Source organism: Manis javanica, chromosome 6 (assembly GCF_040802235.1).
Source record: "Manis javanica isolate MJ-LG chromosome 6, MJ_LKY, whole genome shotgun sequence".
In the NCBI taxonomy this organism is placed as follows: Eukaryota; Metazoa; Chordata; class Mammalia; order Pholidota; family Manidae; genus Manis; species Manis javanica.
In genome coordinates, this window is record NC_133161.1 from 5,933,730 (window position 1) to 5,949,345 (window position 15,616).

Here is a 15,616-nt window from a genome sequence, read left to right on the forward strand (position 1 = left end):
GTTAGCCATCCTAGCCTTGTTCTTTTGATTACAAAGCACCTGATTATTGCGTCACATAGACAAAAACTTGGTTTTTCAAACCATCAGGCTGAGAACATAGCACTGCCTTAGGAGAGGATTTCCTCTGGGTGTGAGTAAGTTTGCTGGAGCTGCCTTAACAAAGTATCACACCACACACAGGGTGACTTGGACAACAGAAATTCATTCTCTTACAATTCTGGAGGCTAGAAGTCCAAGGCCAGGCAGTCGGCAGAGTTAGCTCTTCTTTCCTTGGCTTGCGGATGACTGTCTCCCTGCTGTGCTGTCTTCTCCTCTGTGTCCTAATCTCCACTTATAAGGACACCAGTCATACTGGATTGGGGTCCACCCCTATGACCTCTTTTTACCTTAATTACCTCTTTAAAGGCCCTGTCTCCAAACACAGTCACATTCTCAAGTACTGGGGGTTAGGACTTCAATATATGAATTTTAGGGGCACACATCTAGCCTTCAGCTATGTCTATGCACACACACACACACACACACACACATATGTAGTGATTTTTCTTAAGTAGCTCATAAACTCTGATTAAGTATGGTGGATTTCACACACATGTATTTATCCCTACTCCCTCCCAAAACTCATTAAAATGACAGTAAAGAAATAAAAAAATACAAATCACAAGGAGAAAAAAGTGGAAGAAGAGACAACAGTAGACTAGACATGCATGACATGCTTTACAAGATGGTGGGGAAGGAGTGGGGGTGACTGACAGAGGAGAGAGGAATTGTTGTGGGGGGCAAGGATCATCTACAGTGATTAGGAGACTCCATCCACTGAACCCCAAGAAGGCTCTGCACAGGAAAGTACCAGGTACACAGAGACAAGGATGAGGCAAGGGATATAGAGGAACATCCCTACCCTTCCACCCCTGCAGGAGACTGCAGGCTTTACCCCGTAGGAGTGGAGTCAGGTGAGGGCAAAGGCCCAGCTGAGAACAGGAAGGCAAAGTCCAAGTCCCCACGCGAGCGGTGGCTTCCAGCCTCGTGACCCCACTTGGCACCGGAACACAGCCAGCCTGGCTCTACTCACAGGCAAAAGCTCAGAGGACTCTTCTTTGGAAAAACTGAATGGCCAGGGAAGAAAAGACCTACAGACAACATCAACATAGATAATACCAATATAGATGATACCAATGATCCATCATTCAAACAACAAAAAATCAGGTTTATTACCAGATCATCCTACATCACACCCCACCAGGTGACAGGCCCCAGACTCCCCAAAAGCTTTCAATTGGGTATTTGAGGAATACCTCCAATATTAAAGACCAAAACCACAAACTGAAAAAGGAGCAGAATGGAACATTTGAAAAAGAAATCCTATATTTGCAGAATCGCCCTTTAAATAGGAAAAGGCTTTTTTATATTTAAAAAAACATAATTGAGATTTTTATTTAAAAGTTCAGTAAAAGGTATGGAAGATAAGGGCAATAATATTTCTCATTTTATAAAAATCAGAAATAAAAGTAGAGACATTACTGCCAATTTTACAGAAATAAAAAGTATTATAGAAAAGTACAATGAACAATTGTATGCCAACAAATCAGTTAACCTAGATGAAATGAACAGTCTTAAAAACACAAAAACTACCAAGACTAAATCACAAAGAAATAGAAAATCTGAATAGGTCTACAACTAGCAAGGAGATATAGTCAGTAATAAAATAAAAATCCCAGCAAAGAAATGAAGATGGCTTCACTGGTGAATTCTACCAAACATTTTATTTATTTATTTTTTATTAAGATTATTGATATACACTCTTATGAAAGTTTCACATGAAAAAACAATCTGGTTGCTACATTTGTAGAGTCCTAGTCAAAACTCCTCTATGACAAATGCAACTAAGACCCTAGCTTGAGCTAGCAATAAAATTCCTCTCTGCCTTTGCACTGCTAATTGTAAATTTGGCTATTCACCCCCGAGACCCAAAAATCCAAGCAAAACACATTCACCCATACTTTCAAAACCCCCACACACCCCATTGCAATCACTGTCCATCACTCTAGTAGGACGCCACAGAGTCACTACTTGCCTTTTCTGTGCTACACTGTCTTCCCAGTGACCACCCCGTAGGCATCCCTGTCTTGTCCCCAATCTTAAAGGAAAGGCTTTCAGCTTCTTACTGTTAAGTATGATGTTGTCTATAGGTTTGTCATATATGGCCTTTATTATGTTGAGGTACTTGCCCTCTATACCCATTTTGTTGAGAGTTTTTATCATGAATGGATGTTGAACTTTGTTGAATGCTTTTTCAGCATCTACGGAGATGATCATGTGGCTTTTGTCCTTCTTTTTGTTGATGTGGTGGATGATGTTGATGGATTTCAAATATTGTACCATCCTTGCATCCCTGGAATAAATCTTACTTGATCATGGTGGATGATTTTTTATATATTTTTTAACTCAGTTTGCTAATATTCTGTTGAGTATTTTTGCATCTATGTTCATCAGGGATATTGCTCTGTAATTTTCTTTTTTTGTGGTGTCGTTGCCTGGTTTTGGTATTAGAGTGATGCTGGCCTCATAGAATAAGTTTGGAAGTATTCCCTCTTCTACTTTTTGGAAACTTTAAGGAGGATGGGTATTAGGGCCTCACTAAATGTTTGATAAAATTCAGCAGTGAAGCCATCTTGTCCCTGAATTTTGTTCTTAGGTAGTTTTTTTATTACCAGTTCAATTTCATTGCTGGTAATTGGTGTGTTCAGATTTTCTGTTTCTTTCTGGGTCAGCCTTGGAAGGTTGCATTTTTATAGAAAGTTGTCCATTTCTTCTAGGTTATCCAGTTTGTTAGTATATAATTTTTCATAGTATCCTCTAATAATTCTTTGTACATCTGTGGTGTCCATAGTGATTTTTCCTTTCTCATTTCTGATTCTGTTTATGTGTGTAGATTCTCCTTTTTTCTTGATAAGTCTAGCTAGTGGTTTATCTATTTTGTTTATTTTCTTGGAGAACCAGCCCTTGCTTTCATTGATTCTTTCTACTGTTTTATTCTTCTTGATTTTATTTATTTATGCTCTAATCTTTATTATGTCCCTCCTTCTACTGACTTTGGGCCTCATTTGTTCTTCTTTTTCTAGTTTTGTTAATTGTGAGTTTAGACTGTTCATATGGGATTGTTCTTTCCTGAGGGAGGCCTGTATTACAATATACTTCCCTATTAGTATGGTCTTTGCTGCATCCCACAGATTTTGTGATGTTGAATTATTGTTGTCATTTGTCTCCATATATTGCTTGATCTCTGTTTTTATTTGGTTATTGATCCATTGGTTATTTAGGAGCATGTTGTGAAGCCTCCATGTGTTTGTGGAATTTTTTTCATTTTCTTTGTATAATTTATTTCTAGTTTCATACCTTTGTGGTCTGAGAAGCTGGTTGATACAATTTCAATCTTTTTGAATTTACCGATGCTCTTTTTGTGGCCTAGTATATGATCTATTATTGAAAGTGTTCCATGTGCACTTGAGAAGAATCTGTATCCTGTTGTTTTTGGGTGTAGAGTTCTGTAGATGTCTGTTAGGTCCATCTGTTCTAATACGTTGTTCAGTGCCTCTGTCTCTTTACTTATTTTCTGTCTGGTTAATCTGTCCTTTGGAGTGTTGAAGCCTCCTAAAATGAATGCATTGCATTCTATTTCCCCCTTTAATTCTGTTAGTATTTGTTTCACATATGTCGGTGCTCCTGTGTTGAGTGCATAGATATTTATAATAGTTATATCTTCTTGTTGGATTGGCCCCTTTATCATTATGTAATGTCCTTCTTTGTCTCTTGTGACTTTCTTTGTTTTGAAGTCTATTTTGTCTGATACAAGTACTGCAACTCCTGCTTTTTTCTCCCTATTAGTTGCATGAAATATCTTTTTCCACCCTTTACTTTCAGTCTGTGTATGTCTTTGGATTTGAAGTGGGTCTCTTGTGGGCAGCATATAGATGAGTCTTGTTTTTTATCCATTCAGTGAGTCTATGTCTTTTGATTGGTGCATTCAAACCATTTACATTTAGGGTGATTATCGACAGGTATGTACTTACCGCCACTGCAGGCTTCAGATCAGTGGTCACCAAAGGTTCAAGGCTGACTTCCTCACTGTCCAAGAGTCTGACTTAACTCACTCAGTATGCTGTTACAAACACAATCTAAAGGTTCTTTTTTTTTTCTCCTCGTTTTTCTTCCTTCTCCATTCTTTATATATTAGGTATCATATTCTGTACTCTTTGTCTATCTCTTCACTGACTTCAGGGGTAGTTGATTTAATTTTGCATTTGCTTAGTAATTAATTGTTTTACTTTCTTTACTATGGTTTTATTACCCCTGGTGACAGCTGTTTAGCCTTAGGAACACTTCCTTCTATAGCACTGCCTCCAAAATACACTGTAGAGATGGTTTGTGGAAGACAAATAAATTCTCTCAGCTTTTGCTTATCTGGAAATTGTTTAATCCCTCCTTCAAATTTGAATGATAATCTTGCTGGGTAGAGTATTATTGGTTCAAGGCCTTTCTGCTTCATTGCATTATATATATTGTGCCACTCCCTTCTGGCCTGTAAAGTTTCTGCTGAGAAGTCTGATGTTAGCATGATGGGCTTTGCTTTGTAGTGATCTGATTTCTCTCTCTGGCTGCTTTTAATAGTCTGTCCTTATCCTTGATCTTTGACATTTTAATTATTATATGTCTTGGTGTTGTCTTCTTTGGGTCCCTTGTGTTGGGAGATTCCCCAGATTGTGTGTATGTGTGTTCCCCAGATTGGGGAAGTTTTCAGGAATTACCTCCTTGAAGACACTTTCTATCCCTTTTTCTCTCTCTTCTTCTTCTGGTAGCCCAAAATATGGATATTGTTCTGTTTGGATTGGACACACAATTCTCTCAATATTCTTTCATTCTTAGAGATCCTTTTTTCTGTCTGTGCCTCAGCTTCTTTGTATTCCTCTTCTCTAATTTCTGTTTAATTTACTGTCTCCTCCACCATATCTAATATGCTTTTAAAACCCTCCATGGTATTCCTTAATGATTGGATCTCCAACCAGAATTTGTTCCTGAGTCCTTGAATATTTTTCTGTACCTCCATGAGCATGTTTATGATTTTTATTTTGAAATCTCTTTCAGGAAGATTAATGAGATCAGTTTCATTTGACTCTTTTTCTGGTGTTTTTATGATTTTGCTTTGAACTAGGTTCCTTTGATGTTTCATATTTGTATGTGGTTCCCTCCATTGCCCAGAAGCTCTACTCTCTTGAGCTGCTCAGCCCCTGGAGCATTTTCAGGGTTCATAGGGGAGCAGTGTTGGTGTCTGGGGAGAGGAAAGAGCTGTTTCCTGCTTCCTGGCTGCTATGCCTGTCTCCACTGCCAGGACCAGTGGGCTGAACACACAGGTGTAAGCCTCTATGCTTTGTAATTGTAGTTGCTGTAGGTGGGGCTTCCCTCTGGCTGGCCTAATGCCAGGGCAGGGGCTGCCAGTTTGTAAGCCAGGGGAAGGCTGGTCAGGAGGAAGGCACAGCAGGCTGCATGTCACAGTGTGAGGCCTTGGAGCTGCATATACAGCCATAGGGATGGAGCACCTGAAGCTCCTGAAAGTTCCCAACCTGCTGGGCAGAGTGCACCTGGACAATTTTGCCTACCTGTCCTTTCTCCTGAGCAGTAAGCTCTGTGCAATCCTTGCCCCTTTAGCAGCCCTCTCACTTTTAGGAAGCCTCTCAGACTGCCCGCCTTTCTTTTGTCCCAGAGCAGCTGGATATGGATCCCTGTTTTCCACAGCAGCTGGAATTTCAGTCTTTCCAGGTATTCTGCCTGTCTTAGCTTTCCAACACCCCTAATCACCAGAGCACCATGCAGTGTATGTTTGTGCTCCCAGAGCAGATCTCCAGAGTGAGGTGTTCAGCAGTCCCAGGCCTCCACTCCCTCCCCACTCCATTTTTATTCCTCCCGCCGGTGAGCTGGGGTGGGGGAAGGGCTTGGTTCCCGCCAGATCAAGGCTTTGATACATTACCGTGTTCCACGAGATCTGTTCATTTCTCCAGGTGTATGCAGTCTGCTGCAACCTTCTTTCCTGTTGCTCTTTCAGGATTAGTTGTATTAATTATGTTTTCATATTATATGTGATTTTAGGAGGAGGCCTCTGTCTCACCTCTCACGTAGCCATATTTAACCCTCTCCCTAAACTTTTGAATTTACTCCTACCAAACATCTTAAGGAACAAATACAAATCCTCCTCAAGCTTTTCCAAAATATTGGAGCATATTCTAACTCTTTCTGGGAAGCTAGCATTACCCTGATACCAGAGCCAAAGACACAAGAAAACTATAGATCAATATCCCTTATGAACATTGATTTAAAAAAAAACCTCAATAAAATATCGGCAAACAGAACTCAGCAGCATATTAAAAGGATTATACACAATGACCAAGTAAGATTTATTCTTGGAATGCAAGGATGGTTTGACATATGAAAATGAATAAGTGTAATAAATCACATTAGTAGAATGAAAGAAAAAGCTACATGACCATCTCAATTGATCCACAAAAAGAATTTGAAAAATTCATTATCTTTTCATGATAAAATCATTCAACAGACTGGGAATAAATAGAAGGAAACTATCTCAACATAATAAAAGCTATATATGACAAACTCACAGTTAACATCATACTCAATGGCAAAAACCTGAAAGCTTTTTCCACTGTGATCAGAAACAAGGCAAGGAGGTCTGCTTTTATCACTTCTACTCAACACAGTACTAGAAGTTCTAACTACAGCATCTAGGCAAGAACGAGAAATAAAAGGTATCCAAATTGGAAAAGTAGAAGAAAAACTATCACTGTTTTTATATGATATGATCTTAAATGTAGAAATCCCTAAAGATTCCACACAAAAAAGCCTCTCAGAATTAACAATTGAATTCAGCAAAGTAGCAGGATATGAAGTTAGCACACAAAAATCATTTTCATTTCTATACACTAACAATAAACAATCTGAAAGGAAAATTACAAAAGCAATTCCACTTACAATAGCATCAAAAATACTAAAATACTTGGGAATTAGCCATGGAGGTGAAAGACTTGTACAATGAAAGCTATAAAACATTCCTAAAGGTAATTAAAGAAGACATAAATAAATGGAAACACATCCCATGTTCATGGATTGGAAGACTTAAGATTGTTAAGATGTCAGTACTGCCCAAAGTGATCTACAGATTCAACGTAGTCTCTATCAAAATCCCAATGACACATTTTTCAGAAACAGAAATTAGTATGGAATCTCAAAGGACCTTGAATAACCAAAACAATCTTGAAATAGTAACACATAGCTGAAGGACTCACACTTCCTGTTTTCAAAACTGACTAAAAGCTCAGTAATCACAACAGTGTGGCACTCACATATAGACATACACGCTAATGGCAAAAAATAGAGAGCCCAGAAATAAATCCTCACCTATATGGTCAAATGACTTTTGACAGAGGTGCCAAGACTCCTCAATGGGAAAGGGCAGTCTTTTCAACAAATGATGCTCTGTAAACAGGATATCCACATGCAACAGAATGAAGTTGGACCCTTACCTAACATCACAAACAAAAATTAACTCAAAATGGATCAAAGACCTAAACACAAGAGCTAAAACTATACAACTCTTGGAAGAAACCATACGGGGAAAGCTTCATGATACTGGATTTGGTGATGACTTCTTGACTATGACCCCAAAAGCTCAGGCAGCAAGAGCAATAAATAAACTGGGCTTCATCAAAATTAAAAACTTTTAAGCATCAAAGGATGCTATGAACAGAGTGAAAGTGCAGCCCACAGAATGGAAGAAAGTATTTGGAAACCATATCTCTGACAAAGGATTAATATCCAGAACATATAAATAACCCCTACTATTCAACAACAAACAAGCAAAAATTAAAAAATGGTCATAGGACTTGGGTTGTCATTTCTCCAAAGAAGATAAGCAAATGGCCAATAAGAACATGAAAAAATGCTCAACATTACTAATCATCAGGGGAATGCAAATCAAAACTGCAATGAGTTACCACCTCACACCTATCAGGTTGACTATGATCCCAAAACAAACAGGCAAACAGAAAATAACAAGTGTTAGCGAGGATTTAGAGAACTGAAACCCTTGTGCAGTGCTAGTGAGAATGTAAAATGAGGCAGCCACTATGGAAAACAGTATGGCAGTTTTGCAAAATCTTAACCATAGAATTATCATATGATCCAGCAATTCCACTTCTGGATATATATCCAAAGAAGTAAAAGTAGGGACTCAGATAGTTGTACACCAGTGTTCATAGTGGCATTGTTCACAGTAGCCAGAAGATGGAAACAACCCAAAATCTATCATCGTTAGAATGGATGAATAAAATGTGCTATAAACATACAATGGAATATCATTTAGTCTTAAAAAGGAAAGAGATTCTGACACGTGCTATAACATGATGGACTTGAAGACATTACATCAAGTGAAATAAGCCAGACACAACAGAATAAATGTTGTATGATTCCACTTATATGCAGTACCTAGGACAGTCAAATTCACAGAGACAGAAAGTAGAACCCGGACCAGAGAGAGAGGAAAATGAGGAGTGTGTTTAATGGGAACAGAGTTTCATTTGGGGAAGATGCAAAAGTTCTGGAGATGGACAGATGTTTGTGCACCAGATGACACTATGAAGAGTGAAAAAGCAACCCACAGAATGGGAGAAAGTATTTGGAAATCATATCTCTGACAAGGGATTAATATCCAGAACATGCTTGCACAAAATGTGAATGTACTTATGCCATTGAACTACGCATGTAAAAATGGCTAAAATGGTAAAAATGAAAATAAATAAATAGGACATCATTAGTGAGGCCTGGAAGAAAAAAAAGCAAAGACTTCAAAATTCCTACTGAAAATAGTATAATACCTTTACATAAAATAGACCATCAGTGGTATGACTTAGGAACAAAAGAACATCAAAAAGGAAGAGGACGATGTGAAAAAGAGGCAAATATAAAGTCTAAAACTGCTTAAATGGAATGAAAATTTTAAAGCGTGGTTCAAAGCAGGTCACACCTAACTGAGGCAGAAATTAGTGAACCTGGTAAATAACTATGAAGAATTTAACCAGGATGCAGCAGTAGAAATAAAGAGATAAAACATGGAAAGTATCAAAGGGGCTGAGAGATGAGGAAGCCAGGGGGAGAAGGTGTAATGTACATCTAATCACAATTTCAGAGGAGCCTGCAGGACAGCAACTGTGCAAAGGCATAATTCAGAGAGTTTCCCAGGTTTTGAAAAGAAACGTGTGAATTCTGAGACTTGAAATTATTTGCAATAACTCCTGGGGAAGACACCTGGAATTCACTCCTGATGCCCCTCTCTGTTGAGCCCCCATTTGATCTATCACCAAGCTTGTTTCCTTCTAGGTATTTCTGACATGGCTCCTCTTCTGTCTTCACTGGCCCTGTTTTTGTCCCAGCCACATGCCTTCCACCTGGACAACTGCACCTGTCTCCGACGAGGTCCACCTGCACCTAGACTTGTCCCCTCTCATCCACTCCGCACAACCGCCAGACGGAGCTTTTAAAAATGCTATTTGTTTTGTGATTTTAAAAGTTTTAAAGGTCATTTTTATATTTTAATAGATGAATTAAAATTTCATACTCATGGCATGAAATTTTAAAAGTACAAAGGGTATACCATTTCCTTCTCTCCCCTTCTCCTCAGCCACACAGTCCCTCTCCTCAGAGGCAACCACTGTTACAAGTTTCTTATTTTTCCTTCTAGAAATATCTTGTGCTTTTATGAACATATATAGATACACATTGTTCATAATGAGTATTTGACATGTGGCTGGTGTGACTTAGGTACTGGAATTTTTAAACAAAAGACTGATGTTTCCTATATTTCTTCATTCTACAATATGATGCAAATTGAAAATATTTGCGCTCACTTTTCTGAACAGACTATGCAACTCATGCACACAGCTGTTAAAATTGTTCAGTATTCAAGTGCAAGTGCTGTGAAACATTGCACATTTATGGGACTGTTGAAAGAAATAGAAGACAATGGATTTGATGATCTTTTCTTTGCCAGTCCTCATTGGTTGAGTCATGGAAGAGCTTTACTAAGATTTACTGTACTGTTAACTCCAAGATTTTCTGAAAATAAAGATAATTCTAACCAAATATTCAAAAATCAGAGATTAACAGTGCCAGTGTGCCTTTTCACGGTACTGACGATCAAGGTAAATATGAGACTCTGAAGAAAGCAAAGCTCACCAGTGACTGGGTCAAACAAATAGAAGAATTTCAGATTAAATCTTTCACCAAAAGTGATCAACTATTAGGATTTTACATACTTCCTCTCACATGCATCAATACGTGAAGGATTTTAATAGCAGTAGACAAGAAATTTACAAGAAAAAAATTGAAGACTACCATGTTGATATTGAGAAATTTAGAGTTGACTTTGAATTTATGTTAATTCTACTGAGTTGACACAAGAGTTAGTGAGCTTACTTAACTTGGACAGGTGTAGTTTCGAAACTGATACGCTTTTGCAAATTGGTTCTTCTGAAAAACATGAACTAGTTTTGTCCAGGTGGTCATGAAGATTTGGTTTGGGGACTCAGTTCAGTTATTGGAAGACTTTGAAGTAGGTTTGGAGCACCTTGGATATGTGAAGCTGTGTTTTTGACTGCCATGCCCACGAAGATCGTTACCCGTCATTAGTTAGCTAATTGCTGTTGCCTGGGCTGGGACACGTCCCCTGCAGCTGAACTCATGAATGTGCACTAATGGCCCCAACACATGCCCACCTGTGACTGCCTGCAGTAGGACTGCCCACCTGAGGTGCCCACCTCACACTCCCTTCACCCAAAGGGAATCCTGTCTGGCTGCATGACCTACACTGTATTTGTACATAGTCCTGCTCTCCTTCCTTGCCAGCTGCCAGCTGCCAGCATCCTGCTCCCAGCCTCCCTCACCCAGGCCTGATTCAACGCCCACCAGCCCCACCTCCCACCCCCCAACACCTCCCTCCAGCCCCTGCCAGAGGCAGGATGACTTCCCTGCTTTCCTCAGCTCAAGTTCCACCTTTTCCTGGAAGTTTTCTCTGGCCACCCTTCCCCAGGGGCCCCCCCAGCACGGAGTCCCAGGCTGGGAGATGTCGTGTGTGCGCATGTTGTCTCTCCAAACCCATCTAAAGCTCTTGGAGCACAAGATCCCATCTCTGTTTAACGATAGTCCGTAACCCACAGTTGGGCATGAAATGTGATGGGATTCCAGGCACCAGCACTGGCTAAACGGAAGCCAAGCCCCCAGAGCGCATTGCCAAGGAAGCTCTCAGCTCCCTGCTGAGAATCCTGGCGGCAGTGGATAGGGAAGGGGAGAAAACTTGTGCCAAACTCTGGGCCATGTGTTGCTTTCATATATTTCCTCATTTATCCTTCAGAATGACTCCTTAGAGTAGGGCTTCTGGTCCCCACCTTGCAAAGAAGGAAGCAGAAGTCCCAGGGCTTTGGGAAGTTAAATGAGACCCTCTGGACCTGGAGACACGATATTCTCGTCACTGACACACAAAATCCCAGAGCTTGTTCGTGTTGCTCAGGACATGCAGGGGTTGAACTGAACACTGTCTTCCCTGACCCTGCACTGGTCTTGCAAATGTCACCGTTCTGCCATACCTGAAGGCTCCCAATACCCCGCAGGAGACCCCTGAGCCTATCACCACCAAGGATGACACATGCAGGATCAAGACTGGCATGTTGGCTGGCAATAGATGTTGTGGGGCACCAGAGTCATCTCTAAAGGGGACACCTGCCTTCTCAGTGTGGCTTTAGGGCTTGGGAGACAGGGGGAAGGACCCAGTGACTCCTCAAGGGCTCATCTGGTTTGAGGATGTCTGTATTTCTGAGATTTCCTGAAACGAGCGTCTGGAGATGCTGTGGACTGGTCAGCAGGAGGGGCCTAATTGAAAGACAGTTCTACCCGGAGGCGGGGTGGGGTCAGGGCAGTCCACGCCGAGGAGAAGAGGCCAGGCCCGAATCCCCAGATCGCTGAGCGCTTGGGCTCCTTGGCCCGGGGAGGGGGCAGGGGAGGGCCTGCTGCCCGGGAGGCCGGTCCTAAGGGCCTTGGGGAGGAGCCTGCGGTGGCGCTGGGAGCAGGGGGAGCCCAGGGGGTGGGAGTGGGAGGAGATGGGGGCCGACCCGCGGGAGGGCCGGGCAGAGGCCGACAGCCTGGCCCAGAGGCAGCGGCAGGGAGTGTCGGACCGCGGGCGCGGGAAAGGAGGTGGGTGAGGAGACGAGCGGCGGGGGGCAGCTGGGCAGGTGGCGGAGGGCAATGGGCGCGGCTCCAAGGGCAGAATTTGCCAACTTGTCCAAGGGCTGTTGCTTTAAGGCAGCACCCCGGTATCTCTTCACTGTAGGGCCTCAGTTTCCACATGTGTAGCTTTCTGGTCCTAAGACCACGGGTGCAGGCAGTTTGCCGGGAGGGTGCACCCCTCAGGCGACTCCGGTCAGAGATTGGGGGACAGGATCAGAAGGGCCGGGAGAGGGGTGGTGGGGAAGGCCCCAGAAGAAAAGGAAGGGCGGGAGGGTCTGTCTGCCTGGAGAGTCACAGTGGGGCTGAGGCGAGACCCCAGTTTCTGGGGTCAGGGGTCGGGCCAGTGACAATGAGCAGCCCCAGTGCTGGGAGGGTTAAGCATCCTCCGGTTCCCACCCTGCTCTGGGCCCCTCCCACGTGTTTACGTCCTCCCCAAAATATTCAGCTTGCAGCCCGCCTCCCTCGCGGCCGGCCCCTCGGCGTCCCGAGTTCGCCTGGGGGCGGGGGAGGGGCCCTGGGGCAGTGGGCAGAGAGAATGGGCCAGAAAAGGTGGGAAGGCAGGAGTGGGCAACAGGGGGCTTCCAGGCTGTCGGCCGGAGGACAAAAGCGTCCGCAGGACAGGGCCAGACCCAGGTTGAGCAGGACCCAGGCGTCAGTGGGGGACAGGGTGGGGAGGAGCAGAGGGGCCTGGGGAATACCAGTGGAATTCTCGGCAAAGGGCCACATCCCATCTCTCCACCTTTGCCCAGGGCTTTGCCAGCCATGCCCCTGAACCAAGGGCCCGGCCTTTGGTGGCTGCTGGCTGGCATGAGGAGCTGAGGATTGCACACACACCCTTCGCAGGGCCAAGGTGACTGCGGTGAAGCCATGTGGCAGCTGCTGATCCCGCTAGCCCTGTGGCTAAGCACGGTGGGCCTGAGCAGGGCCGAGCTCACAGCCACCCAGCACCGGGGCCTGCAGGTGGCCCTGGAGGAATTCCACAAACACCCTCCAGTGCAGTGGGCTTTCCGGGAGATCAGTGTGGACAGCGCCATGGAAACGGTTAGTGGCATGTCCCCAAAGAGGAGGGCGTCAGGGCTGCATCCCAAGAGACCACTATGTTCCTAGGAAGCAGCTACAAAGGTGTTGGGGTTCCATGAGCACCGAGCTCCCCAGAGAAAGGCCGCCACCCCAGCCACCTACTTGGACAAGCTGCTTCGCTGCGGGGAGGAGGGACAGGTCACATCCAGGAATTGCTCTGCCAACTCAGCTGGCTGCTGACCTTGCTCTGTCTGTCTGTTGGCAGCCCTTCCCTGCGGGGACCTTTGTGAGGCTTGAATTCAAGCTCCAGCAGACAAGCTGCCGGAAGAAAGACTGGAAGAAAGCTGAGTGCAAAGTTAAGCCCAACGGGGTGAGTGAAGACATGTTATGTCCATATGTGTTTGTGTGTGAGAGAGATGGGGAACATGGTGCAAGTATATATAATTGGGCTTTCGTAGGAGATTCTGAGGCGGGAAGCCCTGAGATGGGAGCAGCCTCCCTGGAAGCTGAGGTGGCTCAGTCTGGGCCTGGCTGTGACAGTTACGGGTGGGCTGAGGTCTGTCCAGGCAGGACGGCGGAGGGCTGGGCCACTCTGAGGACACGTGTCCTTCAGAGAGGGTCCTGCTTCCGTCTGAGTTCCTGTCTCAGGCTTCAGGTCACTGGTGGAAACAGCCCATGGTATGGGCTTTGTCTGGCCCCCACCCCAGGCCTGGTGAATTCCCTGTGTTCTGTGAGTTTTTGAGTAGTGATGGTCCAGCCCTGGCTGATTCATAACAGGGCTTCACTATAATCAACCACTTTGGGGGCAAAACAGCTGCTATGAGGGAGATCCCTGGGCTGGGCATGCAGGATCTGGGTTCTGGTCTGGGCTCTCCAAGCACGAGCCCTGTGACTCTAGTATTTTTGAAGGACTCAGATCCCTCCACTTGTTAAGGGAGGGACTAGATTATGTCAGTAGTTTTCCAGACTTTTATACCAGGACCCCTGTGTTCAAATCAAATATTCCAAGAAAGTGCACGCAGATACAATTGATGACAGCAGAGTAGCTGGGGTGGAAGTCAGTGGGGACAGCCCATCTCGGGAGGAGTCCCGCCTACACACACAAGTGCCAGAGTTTGAAAACTGCAGGATGGTTTGACTTCCGGAATTTCCCAGGTTGAGGGTGGGCTGCACCTGAAACCAGCTGGCCCGCATGACCCCTCAGCCCTCAGCTCCAGTACTCGCCAGGAGAAATGATCCCACGGCAGGCAGCCCTGGCTTCTACCCTTGTGAGGCCACATGCCTCCCCTCGTCCCTTTTTCCTTTCTGTCCCTATGCACCCCTCCACAGAGGAAGCGGAAATGCCTGGCCTGCATCAAGCTGGACTCTGAGAATAAAGTCCTGGGCCGGATGGTCCACTGCCCCATACAGACACAGGTTCAACAGGTAAGAGTGAGCAGAGCAGGAAGTGCGGAGGCTGGGGAGGCGGCTAGTGAGGATTAAGCTGGGCCTGTGGGAGAGGCTGGTGGCAGAAGCCTGGACAGAGGAGCCAAGAGGATAAGGAGGGGTGGGGAGGGGAGGAGGGGGAGGGTGGGGGGGGGCAAGGCAGGGGAGGGGGCAGGGGGAGGGGGAGGAGGGGCTAGGGGGTGGCAGTGGGTGCAGTGGAGGGCTGAGCGGCTGCTGGCGCTGCAGGAGCTTGAGGAGCGCCAGGAGGCACAGTGCGGCCGGGTGGAGCGAACTGGCGAGGACCCCCACAGCTACTACTTCCCGGGACAGTTTGCCTTCATCAAGGCCCTGCCCCGCAGCTGAGGCTGGACTGGTGAGCCGGGAGGGAGGGGCAGGTGCAGGGACAGCCCTGGGCTGGGGGCAGGCTGTGCCAGCACTGGAGCAGGGAGGGAACAGATGCAGAGCCTGGGGACAAAGCTGGGAACAAGACCAGAACAGCCACCCTCTCACCCAAATCTGAGTGACTTTCTTTTTGTCTAGATTCAGTCGGCTTCCTGGACAGCTGTGGGAGGTGACCAGTGCAAGACGGCCCTCCTGTCCCAGTACACGGGGAGGACGGTCCCATTATCCCCGAGCTAATAAAACTGCTCTCTGAGCTGGGTTCTCTGCCCTGGCACTCCCTCCCTCCCTGCCCGCCGGAGCCCAGCTGCTAGCAGGCCGCCAGTGGAAAGGCCAGGAAGCTCCAGTCCTAGCGGCGGAAGAAGCACCCGGGGGTGAGCACTGGAGCTGAGGGGTGAGGCGTCATGTGGGCCAGCTGGTTTCAGGTGCAGCCCGC

At 45.2% G+C, this 15,616-nt stretch overlaps 2 protein-coding genes across 5 annotated transcripts in view; one reads left to right on the top strand and one right to left on the bottom strand.

Annotated features, from left to right (window-relative positions):
- REPIN1 (replication initiator 1) overlaps nt 1-15,616 on the bottom strand; it is a 39,533-nt gene that overhangs the window by 12,158 nt on the left and 11,759 nt on the right. The window lies entirely within an intron of this gene.
- RARRES2 (retinoic acid receptor responder 2) lies at nt 12,161-15,436 on the top strand. Of its 4 annotated transcripts, none has more exons than XM_017661087.3 (6): nt 12,161-12,303; nt 13,180-13,377; nt 13,622-13,726; nt 14,686-14,781; nt 15,028-15,154; nt 15,322-15,436. In XM_017661087.3, the coding sequence occupies exons 2-5, from the start codon at nt 13,204-13,206 to the stop codon at nt 15,142-15,144; spliced, it is 492 nt and encodes a 163-aa protein (XP_017516576.1). In that variant the 5' UTR covers nt 12,161-12,303; nt 13,180-13,203; the 3' UTR covers nt 15,145-15,154; nt 15,322-15,436. The 4 variants fall into 4 exon arrangements, with proteins under 4 accessions (XP_017516576.1, XP_036855332.1, XP_017516577.1 ...); XM_017661088.3 differs by having other exon boundaries at nt 12,197-12,303; nt 13,086-13,377; XM_017661089.3 differs by lacking the exon at nt 12,161-12,303 and adding an exon at nt 12,947-12,969.